The sequence below is a fragment of the Malurus melanocephalus genome, unplaced genomic scaffold (assembly GCF_030028575.1).
Source record: "Malurus melanocephalus ecotype Western Australia unplaced genomic scaffold, MMel_1.1 scaffold_648, whole genome shotgun sequence".
In the NCBI taxonomy this organism is placed as follows: domain Eukaryota; kingdom Metazoa; phylum Chordata; class Aves; order Passeriformes; family Maluridae; genus Malurus; species Malurus melanocephalus.
Window position 1 is genome coordinate 32,404 of NW_026623880.1, and position 17,094 is coordinate 49,497.

General features: G+C 48.9%; 1 protein-coding gene across 1 annotated transcript in view; it reads left to right on the forward strand.

The window, feature by feature from the left end:
* ITPR1 (inositol 1,4,5-trisphosphate receptor type 1) overlaps positions 1–17,094 on the forward strand; it is a gene marked incomplete at its 5' end in the record, with an annotated part of 113,929 nt that overhangs the window by 19,564 nt on the left and 77,271 nt on the right. The window contains 15 exons of the mRNA XM_057383646.1: positions 1,220–1,361; positions 2,310–2,463; positions 3,300–3,487; positions 4,988–5,126; positions 5,301–5,359; positions 5,768–5,929; positions 6,024–6,194; positions 7,107–7,172; positions 7,855–7,992; positions 9,349–9,474; positions 9,818–10,018; positions 12,093–12,344; positions 13,299–13,424; positions 14,083–14,211; positions 16,936–17,056. Of these exons, the coding sequence (XP_057239629.1) occupies positions 1,220–1,361; positions 2,310–2,463; positions 3,300–3,487; positions 4,988–5,126; positions 5,301–5,359; positions 5,768–5,929; positions 6,024–6,194; positions 7,107–7,172; positions 7,855–7,992; positions 9,349–9,474; positions 9,818–10,018; positions 12,093–12,344; positions 13,299–13,424; positions 14,083–14,211; positions 16,936–17,056 (2,174 nt within the window). The remainder of the gene's footprint in view (positions 1–1,219; positions 1,362–2,309; positions 2,464–3,299; positions 3,488–4,987; positions 5,127–5,300; positions 5,360–5,767; positions 5,930–6,023; positions 6,195–7,106; positions 7,173–7,854; positions 7,993–9,348; positions 9,475–9,817; positions 10,019–12,092; positions 12,345–13,298; positions 13,425–14,082; positions 14,212–16,935; positions 17,057–17,094) is intronic.

Here is a 17,094-nt window from a genome sequence, read left to right on the forward strand (position 1 = left end):
TGTGCCATGTCCCCAGTGCCACCAGCACATCCCCACTGAGCCATGTCCCCAGTGCCACCAGCACATCCCCACTGTGCCATGTCCCCAGTGCCACATCCACACCTCTTTGGAACTCTTCAGGGATGGAGCTTCCAGCACTGCCCTGGGCCCCTGTTCCAGGGCTTGACCACTGTTTCACTGAGAACATCTTCCCTAAAACCTCTCAAAATCTCTCCAAACTTCCCCAACTTGAGCCTATTTCCTGTCACACCTCAGGGCAGATTGTCCTGTTGGGAGCTCCCCACCAGCAGCAGAAACAACAGGGAATATTCTCAAACAAGGGCRTGTGTTCCTTAACTCCCAGTGGAAAATCCTCTGTCACAGTGCTGAAAAACCTACACAAAACCACAGCTAGACCAGGCACGAGTATCCTGACAGTTGTATCAACTCTCTATAATTAATAATTTCAAATGTATAGTACTCAACTGTCCAGAGCTCGTTGTTTTTCAGTTGGAGAAAAGAACACCTAAAATTGATGTTGTGCTAGGAATTTAAGTCTTGTCAATGCTAATGCTGGTGTTCAGTGGTTTCCTGTATTTCTCTCTTTGCCAGCCTGGTTTTCTCTGCTGAGAGAGATGCAATAGATAATAAATCAAATTTAAAGGCCAAAATATGAAATCAAATGGTTTCAGCTCTGGCAGAGGCTCACCAGTGATCAAACAGGAAGCAAAACTATTTYATGGAATGTGGTGGGATTGTCCTTCTCCAAGTCATTCTGCACAWACTGAGAATAAAACCCTGGAGTTGATATTAAAAATTAATACCTGCTTTGCATATAAATTGGTTTTATTTGGAGGAAAAATACCATCCCCAGTCAGCCTCCCTTGGCCACCCGTTCTCCTCAGTGYTGCACATCCCTTGTCATTGTTTCCACTCAGATATTGAGCTTTGCTTTTTCTATTTTTTTGGAACAAAACTCTTTTTTTATTGTTTTCCTCGGACATGTTAAAATAGTACCTAATGAGCGTATGGGATGAAAGAAAAAAAGCCAGGAAATTCTGGTGTCAGTGTCTCGACTCCCTCATTTGGATAAATTATTTACCAGCCTTTAGCTTTTCTTAGATTTTGACAAACCAATGGAAAATTGTGCTGGGGGGAAAAGGAGCCCTGTGTATTTGCATGCTAAGTTTTGTTTTGTTTTCTTTTTTTTGTTTTGTTCTTTTTTTTTTCCCCTCTTCAGCTATGATAGCAGTGGAACTTCCAAAGATGAAATTAAGGAGAGATTTGCACAAACAATGGAATTTGTAGAGGAATATTTAAGAGATGTGGTGTGTCAGAGGTTCCCTTTCTCTGATAAAGAGAAAAATAAGCTCACTTTTGAGGTAGTTATCCAGTTCTGATTTTATCCTTTCCTTTTTTTTTTGTGTAATGTTGGTTCCTTTTTCAGCACCAGGTAGTTTGGCAATAATTAGTGAGTGTAATTAGTGAGTGCTGAGCCTCAGCAGGCTCATTTCTCCTCGTGCAAGTAAACCCCACTGAAATTTGTGAGTTTGCAGTGATGGCTCTTGAAATACAATTAATGAAMGTGAATTTGTCTGAGGTTTGCAGCAGCCTTGGTTCCTGTCTGTGCTCTCAGTGTTATTGCAAAGCCAGGCTCTGCTGGAATAAATATCTGAAAAACAAAACACTGCCTGCACACACTGAGAATCTCCAGAGCTTGGAGCGATGCTCACCGAGAGAAAAAGTGTCCTGTGACTTACTGACCTCTTAAAATAGTCTGTGCAAATAAAATGTAGCAAATCCATGCAATAAATAACCATTAATTTGAGAAAAGATGTGAAATTCTGTTAAAAGATATAGTTGAGGTAATGCACTTCAGKTCATGGGGCTACAGTAAATAATTGCCCTGCATGTGATATTTTTATGTGGATCTTTATGGGGTGGACTYGTGGGGAAGCTTTATAACTTGGAAGTTACAGAGTTCAGCTTTATTATTTGTGATACATTTTTTGTAGGACAATGATAAAAATTACCTGTACCAATGATAAAAWATCCCTCTAGTTTTAATCTGCTTTACCTGTTTTACAGTGAGATAAATACAGTCTGATTTTGTAGCTGTAGCATTGTTGCAGACATCAGACATTAAGTGCCAGCATTGCAGTATTTGAAAACTTTCTGATGTGATGTAGAACTAGACAGTCTTGCACAATTCTGAGATATTGTGGTAAAATGTGATTCTCAGCCAGGTTCTTGATCTTGTCTCTGTGTTAAGAYGACTGTGATAGCAAAATGTTTAGTATTAATCAGGCTTTTTATTATTATTTTGGTAGGTTGTTAACTTAGCCAGAAATCTGATATATTTTGGTTTCTACAACTTCTGTGACCTCCTCAGACTAACCAAAATCCTCCTTGCTATATTAGACTGTGTGCACATCACTACCATCTTCCCTATTACCAAGATGGCAAAAGGCGAGGAAAGTAAAGGTAAGGCTGGAAAACRTAGGACAGGAAGTTCTGGGGTGGTTCTAGTTCACCTCAAAATGTCCTTGTGGGGTGGAATGATGAACTCACAGAACATCTGAGCTGGAGAGACCCACAGGATTATTGATCCAGCTCCTGTCCCTGCCCAGACACCCCAAATTCCCCCCTGAGCATCCCTGGCAGCGCTGTCCCAACGCTCCTGGAGCTCTGGGACCATTCCCTGGGGAGCCTGGGCAGTGCCAGCACCCTCTGGGGACACAAAAACCTTTCCCTGAGCTCCATCCTGAGCCTCCCTGGCCCAGCTGCAGCCCTTCCCTGGGTGCTGTCCCTGTCCCAGGGAGCAGAGATTGGAGCTGCAGCCCCTGGGTGGGTCTGAGCTCAGCCTCCTCTTCCTCAGACTGAAGTGATCTCAGCTGCTCCTCGTGTCACTTCTCCTCCAGTCCCTTCCCTGTCTTTGTAGCCTCCTTTGGRTGCTCTCTGATTCCTTTAGATCTTTATTACATTTTGGGCACCAAAGCTGCCTCCAGGATGGGAGGTGAGTCCAGCTCACTGCAGAGCAGAGAGGGACAATTCCCTCCATCCCTGGCCAGTGATGCTGTGCTTGGAAACCTCCTCCTTTCTGCCCATGGCTTGGTTGTAACTCTGAGTGTTCCCTGTGGTAGCAGGAGGAGAGGGCAGAGGGTTTTTCCAGGTCCTGCAGGGTTTCTGCTGGCTCCCCTGAGCCCGGGATGTGRATGTGTGATGTTGAGACCATTTCTCTTTGTAGGATTTGGCCGGTGCGTGCCCTGTTAGCACAGCCCCGTTGCCCCACGCTAACCCTGCCTGTTTCCTCTCTGAAGGGAGCAATGTGATGAGGTCAATCCACGGCGTGGGGGAGCTGATGACCCAGGTGGTGCTCAGGGGTGGGGGGTTCCTSCCCATGACTCCCCTGGCAGCTGCCCCCGAGGGGAATGTCAAGCAGAGCGAGCCCGAGAAGGAGGACATCCTGGTGATGGACACCAAGCTGAAGATCATYGAGATCCTCCAGGTACCAGCACTGCAGAATGGGGCTCTTAACCCCAGCATTAACCATGTCCTGCTGCCTTTTAATGGTTCTGACTCCAACCTGAAATAAGGGTGACCTTGGCTCTCAGCTTGATCATGACAATGTTGTGCCATTACTGAAGGAATTTATTAGAAATGAGTTTGCAGTGGGCATTTGCATATTTAGCAGTGGTTTTAAGTGTCTGACCTGAAGCAGAGCTGTTGTTCTCCACCCTGTTGGGTGGAGAAGCAAATTCTTCCCAATTTCTCTGAGCTGCCAGAGCCATCTGAAGTGCCCCAAGGAACGGGGACATCTCCAGACTCCTCTCTGCAGAGCCTGATGTGTGTTTGAAGCAATCACAGCCAGCCTCTCTCTCTTCCATCTCCCTGCTTTTCTCACTTGCTCACCCCAAAGCCTTTGGGATGCTCACACACGTTTTTTCCTCGTTGCTGACGCAGAATTGCTGCGCTGCAGTGCATCTTCCCCCTCGGAGTGTAGGAGTGGTTTTTGTGCTCATCAGCGAGGTGCTGGGGGTCAGGGTGCTGTGGGAGCCTGGTGGGCGAGGCAGGAGAGCAGCAGGAKAGCTGTGCCATGCCGTGCTGTGCCATTCCATGCTGTTCCTCCCCTCCCGTGCCCCGTGAGAGGCAGAGCGGGGGCTGAGGCTCTGCCCTTCCCTCGCAGCAGATGCAGCACAGGGGAGGCTCCGCTCCTGCCTTGCACCATGGCTAATTTTAGTGCAGTTTTAGGGCTGCTCTGGTGGCCTGGCATGTGCAGGGGGTATTTCAGTGTGCCAGTGTTCCCTGTTTCTGGGGTCTATTCAAGCTGATTTCCCCGCGAGCTGTGAGTGTTCTTGGCATGGTACCTCCCTTCCCTTCTCAAGAGGAAGAGCACGGGGAAGGAGCTCTCTGCTCTGCTGGAGGATTCTCTGGCACAGCTGAGCTGGTGACCTGTGTGGCTCCTGGCAGCTCCTGTCCTGCTYCYRTGTMCCCATGTTCAGGATGGAGCTGSAAGTGCTGCTTTCCTTTCCTGGGGATGGGGTGAGGATGCCAGCATCACACAGTAATGAGGCACCAGAGCTCTGCCAAAATGTTTTACTCAGAAATATTGATGATGTGTGTGCATCACGCTTGTTGAAATCCCTGGAAAATATTTCTGAGTTCTGGGGATCTTTAAGGCAACATTTGCATGTCTTAGAAACAGGGAGTCCCAGAATGGTTTGGGTTGGAAGGGACCTTAAAGCTCACCCAGTGGCACCCCTGCCATGGCAGGGACACTTTGCCAGGGTGCTCAAACTCCATCTGACCTGGCTTTGGGCACTGCCAGGGATCCAAGGGCAGCCACAGCTGTGCCAGGGCCTCCCCACCCTGATTAACTTTTCCAAGTTCAGYCCCCATCTCTGCTCAGTTGATGTTTTGTGTTGGTAGCTCTGCATTGTGTGTGAACTGTAGATGTGCTGGAAATACATAAATTATTTCAACATTTTCCCTCCTTCTGTATCATCAGTTTATCTTGAATGTGAGGTTGGACTACAGGATCTCCTGCCTGCTTTGTATCTTCAAACATGAATTTGATGAAAGCAATGCCCAAATGTCYGAATCCCCCACGGGAAGCAGTAGCCAAGAAATGCCAGCTAAYGTGCCAGGTGGGTTATTTTGCAAGGAATGAAATTGTGGGGGTTAGGGAAGACTCTGGAATCTTCAAGGGGCTGATGGGATGATGATTTCAGGTCCCCAGTTGCCATTTGAAATGTGTTTAGGCTGGAGAAGCATCTTTRTGCCCCTCTGATGCCATGAATTTGTTTTGTGTATTTTCTCAGGAGCCCTAGACTTTGAACATATTGAGGAGCAAGCGGAGGGGATCTTTGGTGGAAGGAAAGTATCTCTTCACAGGTGCTGCCTGAGGGCTGGAGGGCTCCCAAGGAGTGGGGACTCCAGTTCAGAGTGAGGTGGGGACTGGGAAAAGCTTGGAAACAGCTGCCACAGTTACCCAGGCTTTGTTTTCCTAAAATGGCTTTGTGCAGCCCAAAGTAGTGTCCATTTGGATTAAAAACCACAGATGAGGTGCATGGGGTCTTCATCCAGGATGGCCCTCAGGGGAGGCTGMACTGGRGGGTGAAACCAAGGTKCAGGATTAGTGCATCTGAGCTCAAMGCTGCARCAAAATTTCAGTACAGTTTCCCCTTTATTTAAAAGAAATAATTTTCTGCCACTGCTGAGTGGACCTAGAGCAGGCTGGGGCACTCAGTGTGACATGCTGGTGATCTGCTGCTGTGTTTGCAGTGAGGAGAACACCCCTCTGGATCTGGATGATCACGGGGGCAGGACGTTCCTGCGAGTCCTGCTGCATTTAACCATGCACGATTACCCTCCCCTGGTGTCTGGGGCACTGCAGCTGCTCTTCAGGCATTTCAGCCAGAGACAAGAAGTCCTTCAGGCATTCAAGCAGGTATGTCTGAGTTTGGGACAGAGTTATTGCTCTCCTGGATGTGTTGATGGCAGCTCAGCCTGTTTGTGCAACTGCTGCCTTGTCCYCCTGAAAGGTTCAACTGCTCGTTACCAGCCAAGATGTTGACAACTACAAGCAGATCAAACAAGATTTGGACCAGCTGAGGTCAATAGTGGAGAAATCTGAGCTCTGGGTGTACAAAGGCCARGGTCCTGATGAGCCCATGGACAGTGTGCCAGGTGAAAACGAGCACAAGAAGAAAGAGGTAATTGGGCTGTGTTGGTGTGAATTTGGGTGGTATTTGGAGGGGGTGGCTGCTKTCAGAGCTGTGACAAGGCCCATCTTCCCAGCACACTGCCTAGGTGAGGTTCTCTCTACGCTTTCAGGTTAAGGCAGGAGTTAGAGGAGAGCTGGAGCCCGGTGATGCCCAGTAGCAGCCTCTGAGGTGTCACCTGCAGGGTCTAACAGGGATGGTTTGGGTTTGCTCTGGCTCCTTTGGGCACTGACTGATGCTGTGGGATTTGTGCARTCCACAGTACCTCGAGGAGGGTAAGGGCAGAGCTGTGAACTGCTCAGTGGTGCATTCTGAGTCCTGGCACTGGGTTAAATACAGCAGAGAGCTGTGCCTTGTCTGTCCCTGATAACACAGGATTCTCCCAAGGTGCACATCTGCCTTAGAACTCTTTGAGCATCTTCTGCTGCCATATAAATCACAGTCAAATAGGAAAGACTGGATGAGGGAATCCAAGAAGCAGTCCCTGGTTTAGGAACATTTACAGCTGGAAGTAAATACAAGTAATGTACTTGTTGCTTTTCCTGTACACGGTGCTGTGAGGGATCTCTTGGTACTTGTGCAGTGACAGTTCAATAACAGAGAGCAAGAAAAAAGGAAGGTTTTGTTTTTTTTTTTGAGGGGAGACTTGATTAGAGACAGAATGTGACAAAGCAAAGGACAGGAGGTTGCTGTCTCTGAAATCATCCCACCCTCMCCCTATTCTGTGTTCTAGAGGTCAATGTGACTTGACAGGATAATTGTGTGTATTTTTCTGAGGCTGTCAGAGCTGGAGGATGACAGTCCTTCCCAGGAGGAGAGCGGGCGCTATCCTACAACGGTAATTTTAGCCTTCATGTAGACAGTAGTATAAGCTACTAATAAATTGTCTGATTTTATCCTCAGGAAGGTCACAGCAAGTCTCAAAAGCCTGAAAGTACTAGCAGCTACAACTACCGGGTAGTAAAAGAGGTAAAACTTTGCTTCTTGATAGTTCACTGGAAGTGTAAATGAGTAACAGAGCTGCAGTCAGAGGGAGGCACCCAGGAAAGTCTGAGTCACTCTGCCATTGTGGAAACTATTTGCTGAGTAATAACAAATCCCAACTTGAATGGGAAGCCAGGATAGAAAAGCACAACGTGTGTATTCTTTCCTTAAGAAGGGATTAGTGAGAAACTCGACGTGTGCTGCTGTTTCAATGGTAACACAATATTTTTTATTGTTAAGGACTACAAAGGCAGTCAGCAAGGGGAGAACCACTTAATTTGCCCTGTCCWGAGTAGCTTGCACTCAGAGCCACTGTGCTGTCGATATTTAATGCAGAGAACAGCTGATGGAGAGCACGCTGTGGTGCTGCTGTGGTGTGAGCTGGAGGTGTGTCTGTGGAGATGTTGGGTTCACTTGCCATGGCTGAGCTCTGCAGGAGCGTAGAATGTCAGATTTTTAGGGTGTCCTGAGCTGGAAGGGACCCACAAGGATGWTGCAAGTCCAGCAGCCCTAGTCAGATGCCACGGATGGAGCTGAGTGGTCCAGAGGGGCTGCCTGGAGCTGCTCTGCCCCGTCAGATGAGCTGTTCCCTGGTGCTGCTGGCTGGACCTGGCGTTCTCTGCAGGGACAGCCAGACTCGGGGCTCTGAGGCTGCTCTCTCGTGCAGATCCTGCTGCGGCTCAGCAAGCTCTGCGTGCAGGAAGGGGCCTCGGTGAGGAAGAGCAGGAAGCAGCAGCAGCGACTCCTGCGGAACATGGGGGCTCACGCCGTGGTGCTGGAGCTGCTGCAGATCCCCTACGAGAAGGTGGGGCTTTGGGTGGTGCTGGAAAGCTTTTCACACCTCCTCTGAACCCTGGTGAACCTCCTCCCTGTCCACTGCATGCACAGAGGCTGTAAAATATCCATGCTCAGACAAGCTCTGTTTGTTTGAAATCTGAACATACAGCTGTGCACCATTGTGCTAATCCTAATTCAGCATGAAGGCTCAGCTCTGGGCTTTTCCTGGGTGCCAGTTGCTGCCCTGAGGTGAAGCTGTGTGGGTGGAATCAAGGAATCAAGCCACTCATTGTGGGGCAGCTGTGGGACTGTCCTGGGACACTGAGGGACAGGAGGATTTATGGCAGCCCTCAGATGCAGACCCTGCCCCCAGCTGTAGAGTCCTGAATTCCTCTTCAGAGGTCTAAATCCCAGAGAATAAATCCCAACTGGCTCTCCAGGGAGGTTTTTCTGCTCTTTATCAGCTTTACCAGTGCCAACCCTTATCATCTGTGCAGCCCCCTGAGCCCCAGGAGGTGCTGACACAGCACAGCCCCAGGGCAACCCCTTGGCTCCCATCAGTGACAGGGGACAGATATTTGTCACTGCAGACCTGAGGCAACTTTCCTGGTCACTGCTGTCCCCTGCTCCAGGCTCTACAGGTTTCTGAGAACCAGTAGTGCCACACAGTAGCTTTGATTAATGTTGTCTCATGCTTTCTTGCGTCAATGTTTTGCTAAAAAATCGGCAGCAAAAACACCCTTCAACACCTTCTCATCACCTTTCCATCCCCTGAGTATGAATGTGTTGGACAGGCAGTGTGGAAGGGGTTTCACCCTTGGAAATAGATGGAATTCYGTAAAAACAAAACCAGACAGTAATTTTCCAAAGTGCAGCCTCTGCCATCAGTGGGTTGTGAATCCACACTGACGTCAGGGGAAGTGCTCTGGTTCCTCAGCAGTGCTTGGAAGGGATCAGGGAGTGTGGAGGTTCCAGTAAATGTGAACTGGGCTGGGCTGGKGCAGTCACAGCTTTCCATTGCCACCAGCTTCCCCTCCAGCACAGCCAAACTGGGCAGCCCGAGGTGCTGATGTGTGCTTTGGCCACAGAGCTGCCATGTGCACAATGTGGAGGTGACTGAAGCACGGTGCTGGCAGGTCTGGCTGTGGAATGGCAGTGCAGAGAATAAAGCACTGTCAGTGYTGTTCTGGGATTGATTTCTGACTCTGTGGGAGCTCAGGGCTGGCTCAGCTCATCCCCAGCRAGCTTTGGGTGAGGTTTGTTTTCCTTTGAGGTGTGAGGGATGTGACAGTTCCCTTGCTGGAGCTGTGGCTCGTCCTGTGCTCAGCTCAGAGTGAATTTTGGGGATCCCTTTAACCCCCTGTTCTCTGCTGTGCCAACCCAGGCTGAAGACACCCGGATGCAGGAGATAATGAAGCTTGCACACGAATTTCTGCAGAATTTCTGCGCTGGGAACCAACAGAACCAGGCCTTGCTGCACAAGCACATAAACCTGTTCCTTAACCCAGGGGTAAGAATAACCTCAGGCCGTGATTTATTTTTTGTTCTGGTGAAAGAAGGGGCTGGATTGTCCTCGGTGATGCCTCTGGGGCTGCTCTGTTGCAAGATCGGTTGAAGAGGTCACATTTTGTTTTCATTCCTCAGCCCCCAAAAGTTGGCAAGATGTTTGTTTAGGGCTGTTTCAGTGTAGAAAGTTCAAGAGGCTGAAGTGGAGTGAAAAGCAGGCTGGGATGGGAGCTGTGGTGTTGAAAGCTGAGCTCCTGCAGGAGCATCAGCTTCACCCTGGCCTCACTGGGGCTGTGCTGGGTTGTTTCTTTTCTGAATTTTCCCCTTCTTTTCATGCCCTCCCTCAGATCCTGGAAGCAGTGACGATGCAGCACATTTTCATGAACAACTTCCAGCTCTGCAGCGAGATCAACGAGCGCGTGGTTCAGCACTTCGTCCACTGCATCGAGACGCACGGCAGGAACGTTCAGTACATCAAGTTCCTGCAGACCATCGTCAAGGCAGAGGGGAAATTCATTAAGAAATGCCAAGATATGGTAATGGCTGAGGTGAGAGCTGCCGAGATTTGCAGGGTCTGAACAGAAGTTTGCACATAGCAGTTGGTGAACATGACAAATTGATCCTCTCGCTTCGGGGACTGCCAAGAAGCTGACAGCTCTCACCGTGCAAAAAGAGCATTGCAGCTCCCAGGAAGCTCAGGCTTTTTGTGACCAAAAGCTTTCAGAGCTCTYGACTCACAGGTGTAGCAAGGGTTTGGTTTTTCATGGCACAGGTTGCTTCCCAGGCCTGTGCACAGAGCAGGTATGTGGGGTTGTGAGGTAGGAGGGCCTTTCTCTAGAAAAATTGGCTCAAAGGGAATTAGTTCGATTTCAAGATCACTAAAGCAGAAGGAGAATTTAACCATGATAGGATTTTGATGGGAATTATTAATGAAATCATAGAACCACCATAGAATCACCTTTGAGTGTCCCAGGCTGCTCCCAGCCCCAATGTCCAGCCTGGCCTTGRGCACTCAGAGGGATCCAGGGGCAGCCACAGCTGCTCTGGGCACCCTGTGCTCACCACCCATATTTTTCCTGCTATCTRAACCTGCTCTTTTTCAGTTTGAAGGCATTCCCCCTTGCCCTGTCCCTGGTAAATAGTCTCAGCAAGATATACTTATTCAGCTGTTTGAATGCTGAAAGGTGAAAAGGATAAGGTCTGTCCTTAGGAGTGTGGGTAACTGGGAAATTGGGGTGTCAGGACAAAAGGGAGAGGTAAAAGAAGGGTGAGTGAATGCCTTTGAGAGGGATATTGGATGGGATGTGTTTGGCACATCTGATGGGATGGTTTGGCCTCCTCAGCAGGGGGAGCCCCAGGATCAGATTTGTCAAATCTGGCTTTTGAGCATCAGTCCTGAGAGACGGATGGAAAACCTTCCCTGTTTTATTGTTCAGCTCACAACCAGCTCCATGAGCTTCTCTACACACAGCTGAGTGTGAGATGCTCAGCAAGAGCCTTCCCCAGGGTCAGCAGCTGTCCTGGGGGTTTTCTCTGCATTTTATCCTGCTGTTTTCACAGCCCTGGATCCCTGTGTGCTCAGCAGGGCTGGGTTTGCTCCATCTCCTTCCCTTCTGGAGCTCCAGGAGGTTTGAGCTGCTCTGAAATCGTGGTCAGCCAGGTGTCAAATGTGAAGCTGATGGAAATCTTCAGCGTGTGGCTTAATGTGTCCCTCCCTGGCCTTGGAAAGTGGCTGGTGTTTGYTGGGAGGGGTGGGGCAGCCCCAATCACAGGGTGCTGGGGGATCCCAGACTTTGCTGTGCTGATGGAATGTTCTCCTTGCCCTTCAGTCTGATGGATTTGGGGTGTCTCAGTCTTTTCTGTACTGATGAACACTCTCCTTGCCCACAGCTGATGGATTTGGGTTGTCCCAGTCTTTTCTGTGCTGATGAACTCTCTCCTTGCCCACAGCTGGTGGATTTGGGGTGTCTCAGTCTTAGCTGTGCTGATGAACACTCTCCCTCCCCACAGCTGGTGAATGCAGGGGTTTCCAGTCTTTTCTGTGCTGATGAACGCTCTCCTTGCCCCACAGCTGATGGATTTGGGGTGTCAGGCTTTTTTGTTCTGATGAACACTCTCCTTGCCCACAGCTGGTGAATGCAGGGGTTTCCAGTCTTTTCTGTTCTGATGAACCCTCTCCTTGCCCCTCAGTCTGGTGGATTTGGGGTGTCCCAGTCTTTTCTGTGTTGATGAACGCTCTCCTTGCCCACAGCTGGTGAATGCAGGGGTTTCCAGTCTTTGCTGTTCTGATGAACACTCTCCTTGCCCCACACATGGAGGATTGGGGGTGTTCCTGGAGGCTTTTCTGTACTGATGAACACTCTCCTTGCCCCTCAATCTGGTGGATTTGGGGTGTCCCACTCTTTTCTGTACTGATGAACGCTCTCCTTGCACCTCAATCTGGTGGATTTGGGGTGTCCCAGTCTTTTCTGTGCTGATGAACACTCTCCCTGCCCCTCAGTCTGGTGGATTTGGGGTGTTTTTCATTTCATCTGTTCTGATGAACCCTCTCTTTACCCACAGCTGGTGAATGCAGGGATTTCCAGTCTTTTCTGTTCTGATGAACCCTCTCTTTACCCACAGCTGGTGAATGCAGGCGAGGACGTGCTGGTGTTCTACAACGACCGAGCCTCCTTCCAGACTCTGGTGCAGATGATGCGCTCGGAGCGGGACCGCATGGACGAGAACAGCCCCCTGATGTACCACATCCACCTGGTGGAGCTGCTGGCTGTGTGCACCGAGGGCAAAAACGTCTACACCGAGATCAAGTGCAACTCCCTCCTCCCTCTGGATGACATCGTCAGGGTGGTGACCCACGAGGACTGCATACCTGAGGTGAGGCTGGGATGTGTTTGGGGTGTGCTGGGTTGGGCTGGGACCCCCCAGTCCCTCCCTTCTCCCTGCTGCTGCCAGGGATGGACAGCCCACCCCACCTGGATGGACCAGAAAAATCCTTCCAGGATTGTTTTTCTCCCAGGGCTGCTGCTGCCCAAGTCTCCAGGCGCCCTTGGGAGGGGAAGCCAAGAGGGACGAAGAGTTAATTTATTTATTTTAATTTATTGACCTTGTTTAAGCAAATGAAACATTTTAAAGGTTTTTTTTTTTTTTAAGACTAAAAGGTTTTCAGATGTGACCATGTCGTGGTTTGGACTGTGCTGAAAGCCAAAAGCACTGCACCCACGACGTTCTCTCCCTTCYCCCACCGGAGAGGGAGAAGGGAGAGCAAAAGCCCAATTAACACRAAAATTTRTGGCTTTCAGATAACATAATTGAGAGAAAGATATATATGTGCTCCAGAGAATTGTCAGACAGGCTGAATAACTTAAGTTGCAAAATAGATTTATTACTACAAACTACTAAGAATACTACRGCACCAGGGAGGGGAACAAAGATAGGGAAAAATTTACAAGGAGAAGRAAAATAAAAACAGTAAAATCCTTTTGTACTCCTTACYCTGAAAATGGCAATGGGATCAGTGGGATGCTGTCCTTGGTTATTTTATAGGGTTCTCGAGGCACAGAGGTTTATGGATGTGCTGCTAACCTTGAACAGATGGTTCTGCAGAATTCTGGAAATTATTATTGTGCTGACGTTTTGTCTGCAGTAAACCTGGTGGTTTTTTATTGGRTGGTGTCTTGCCATTCATGGCATTAAATTTCACCAGTGTTTAAGCAAAAGAAAGAAGTAGAATTCCAAATGATTTATGGAGCAATTTTTATGTGACATTATATTCATTCATGCCACCATTCAGGTTTTTTTTTCTTTATTAATTATTTTCCCTGCTTTTAGGTCAAAATAGCATACATCAACTTCTTGAATCACTGCTATGTGGACACAGAAGTAGAAATGAAAGAGATTTACACCAGTAATCACATGTGGAAGCTGTTTGAGAACTTCCTGGTTGACATCTGTCGGGTAACGTATCTGCATCAAGGAATTGAATTCAGAAAGCTGAAAAACCTATTTAATCCAGAGCAGGAARGGCAAGACATCCCAGTGCATCAAAGCAATAAGAACCCAGAATATTCTGTTCCTGCAAATATGTGCCTCCTTTTCTTCTGCCTGTGGATTTCATTAGTCATATTCCATGGAACACATTAATATTTTCCTTTTTAAAAGAAAAAAATAAAACCCACCAGGCCCAAACCAAAGCTGAGTGAAGCTCCACACCCTGCTTTGCCTTTTCTGTCCTGCCACCTGGCCCTGCTTTCTCTGGCCAGGCTCTCTGAGCTCCTTCCTGAGCAGCACTCAGAGCTTTTGGCAGGTCAGGACAGATTGTTTGCCAGGCGTGGTGTTTATTTGGCCATATGGCTTTTTGCCTGGGATTCCAAGTATTTCCCCAAACGAAATCATTACACCTCAGTGCTCCCTGTCCTGCTCTTGCTTTTCTCCAAGACACTGTGGGTTTTTTCCTCCCCTCAGCCATGCTTTGTGCCTGCACATCAAACCAGGGGCAGCTCTGGGGTGTGCTGGAAATGCAGAGCCCCAGTGCCACTGAATTACTGGACCCAGGACAATGTGAGATGAGCAATTCCAGTCCCAGCTCCTGACCCTGCTCTGGTTTGTGCTGCAGGCCTGCAACAACACCAGTGACAGAAAACACGCCGACTCCATCCTGGAGAAATACGTGACYGAGATCGTCATGAGCATCGTCACCACCTTCTTCAGCTCKCCCTTCTCGGACCAGAGCACCACCCTGCAGGTGGGGAGAGCACAGAGACACAGAGGGAGAGCTCTGCCCAGCCAGAGGGGTTCATTCCACCTGGGTGCCACTGACCAGTGCAAAGAAACAGCTCTTGTCATGGGGGAGCAAATATATCACTGCTCCTGGTAACCAGACCGGGGGTTTTGCTGTAGAAATGGAAAGGTTTGTAGGTCAGAGCACAAATATTCTTCTGGAGAAGCTGAAGGGTCACATTAATTCATCAGTGGATTCAACTCTGTGCTACCACCAAGGTCCTTTGGAGAGAATTCCTGTGTGTTACAGAATCCCAGAATGGTTGGGGTTGGAAGGGACCTTAAAGGGGTTGGAARGGACCTTAAAGCCCATCCCATCCAAWCTCCTGCCATGGGCATCAGAGGRAGCAAGGRTGATTGATTAAGGAAAGCATATTTTATAGACAGATTCAAATCACCCTTTAAAAAAGGCATGCAGAACAAAAATCCAGCAGCTCTCAGGTGTTTCACTGAGTAGTTTTTTTTTGCCTTGCTCAGAGGTTGGGGAAGTGTGAAGGAGGAGCTTGGAGCACTTGTGCAGTGGTGAAGGCAGAAACTTCCACAGCCCAACAGCAGTGTCAGGACGTTGCCCTAATATTTGCACAGAGATAACATTGTTCTTTATTCCCAAATAGCTGTGGGAGGAGCGTGGGTGGGGTGGTCAGGAGGTTCAAAGGGGCGGCTGGTGAAGTGTGGTGCAGCCTGGTGTGCCAAGGGCAGGTGTTTGCAGTGCCATCCCCAGCTCTCACAGCTCCAGCCCTGCCCTGGCTCTGACCTGGGCTCAATCTGGGCAATCCAAAAGCTGCTGTGCCCCTCAGGTGTTTTCAGGTGCTGTTGCCCATCACTTTGTGTGCCCTTCCCTCTGTGCTGGGTCCCTGGGCTGCCCCGCTCTTCACTGATATCTCTGAGATGCAGCATTTCAAAGCACATCTTGCCATCCTATTTTAGCCATCTGCTAATGTTATATCAGCAGTTTTTCTTTAGTTTCTCCATCTCCCCCTCTGTCTAGCAGGATGAAGTCACTTGGTTCACCTCTTTTCCCTTCTCAGCTGATAGATCTGTCTTGTCCTAGATTCATCTCTCCAAGTTAGAAGTTTCTCTCCCTTTTCCTGCCTGTCAGTGGTGTTGTCTGTACCCAGGGGTTCTCTGATGAGCAGCCTGTGTGTCCATCCCTGCTCCAGGTGGGATTTTCTCCCCTCTGAGGTGCTGCCATAGGTGAGGGATGTGGCTGCTCTGCTCTGCCCTTCCTGCTGCACCTTCTGATCCCCTCCCTTCCCCTGCCAGCCTCCTCTTGCCTTCTGCACCTTCATGTCAGGGCTTGCTGGGCTCAAATTGTCCCTGCCCTGAGTCAGGCCCAGCCTTGCTGGTTCAGGGAACACCTTGTACATCCACCACGAGGTTCAAATCAAATCAAACATAAATGTCACTGCARAGGAGAGCTGCCCACGGCTGCTCTTTAATGAGCATTGTTTGTCTCCCAAGGTTTTCCCCTCCCAAGGGCACCTGGAGACATGAGGGATGAGGARTAAATTTATTTATTTTAATTTATTGACCTTGTTTAAGCAAGTGAAACATCTTAAAGGTTTTTTAAGACCAAAAGGTCTTCAGACTTGATCTGAAAGCAACATGTGGGTCATTTAAATCCAAACATGCATGGTATTTTCAGGGCCCTGGGTGAATGCTGCTGTTTGCCATGGTTTTTGGTGTTTGGCTTGTTTCCAGAGAGGATAAAGGGTGTTTGCCTCCTAGCAATTTTGGGGCCTTGAATTTTGTTTCTCTGCTTGTACACTTTATAGTGGTGTTTGATTTAATTGAGCTAATAGATTTAATTAGCTAATAGATTTGGCTTTTTACTCTAACTACACTTTTCTCTCACAAACAGGCTTTACTGTTGGCCAGACTAAGAGAGGTATTTTTCCCCTGGTTCCTAAGTGCTGTGGTGTTTGCACTGTGCTGTAGTTCCYTTAGCTGATAGAAGCATTCTGTAGCTAGTGGGCCAAGGGTATTCCCTCTAAGTTTGAAATTTTTAAAATACTCTTTCCTCTGCAGGTAAACTAAATAGTTATGTTGAGTAATCAGTGTACAAAACCAAGTGGAATTTTGGTCACTGTCATTGAGGAGCTGCAGAGGTGGAAGAGCAGAGCTCATGGGCATGGGAGTGTTGGAGAATCTCACCTGTCTGTAGTGGGAGATGACCTTGTGAAGTTCAGGGGTGGAAACCTCTCCTTGATTTTGGCAGATCCTCAACAGCTGCAGGGTCTGCCACTCACTCCTTGCTCCAAAAAACACCCAGCTGGTTTCTTAGGGAATTGGAAGCCAGCTCATAGTGCTTGCAATGATGCAGTCTCAGCTCTGGAGCTGTGCTGTCACGCAGCCAAACCCCATTTACCTGTGGCCTCTTGAGTCAGCTGCTGGTCAAGACTACAAGAGGAATCCTTGTTGCAGGGTTGCTGATAGCTCTGATTAACCAGATGAAGGTGACTGCTCATTTCCTTTGCTGAGTCAAGCCTCAATTACCGAGGTTTTCTGCTGCAGAAGCTCCTGTTTCATGTTTCCCTGTCAGCCAGTTCCCACCCTGCCCATGCAGTTCTGATGCTGTGGTAGATACCCTGGTACCTGGGGGGGTTAGAGCAGTTTGTAGGGGYTGGGGAGCCCCAGCTGAGCCCTCCTGGGATGGGGGCAGTGTGACTGTGCCATGTTTGTGTTGCAGACTCGGCAGCCCGTGTTCGTGCAGCTGCTGCAGGGTGTGTTCCGTGTGTACCACTGCACGTGGCTGCTGCCCAGCCAGAAAGCCTCGGTGGAGAGCTGCATCCGGGTGCTGTCCGACGTGGGTAAGGGGGGAATGGGCAGGGATTGGCGTGGAGCTGCT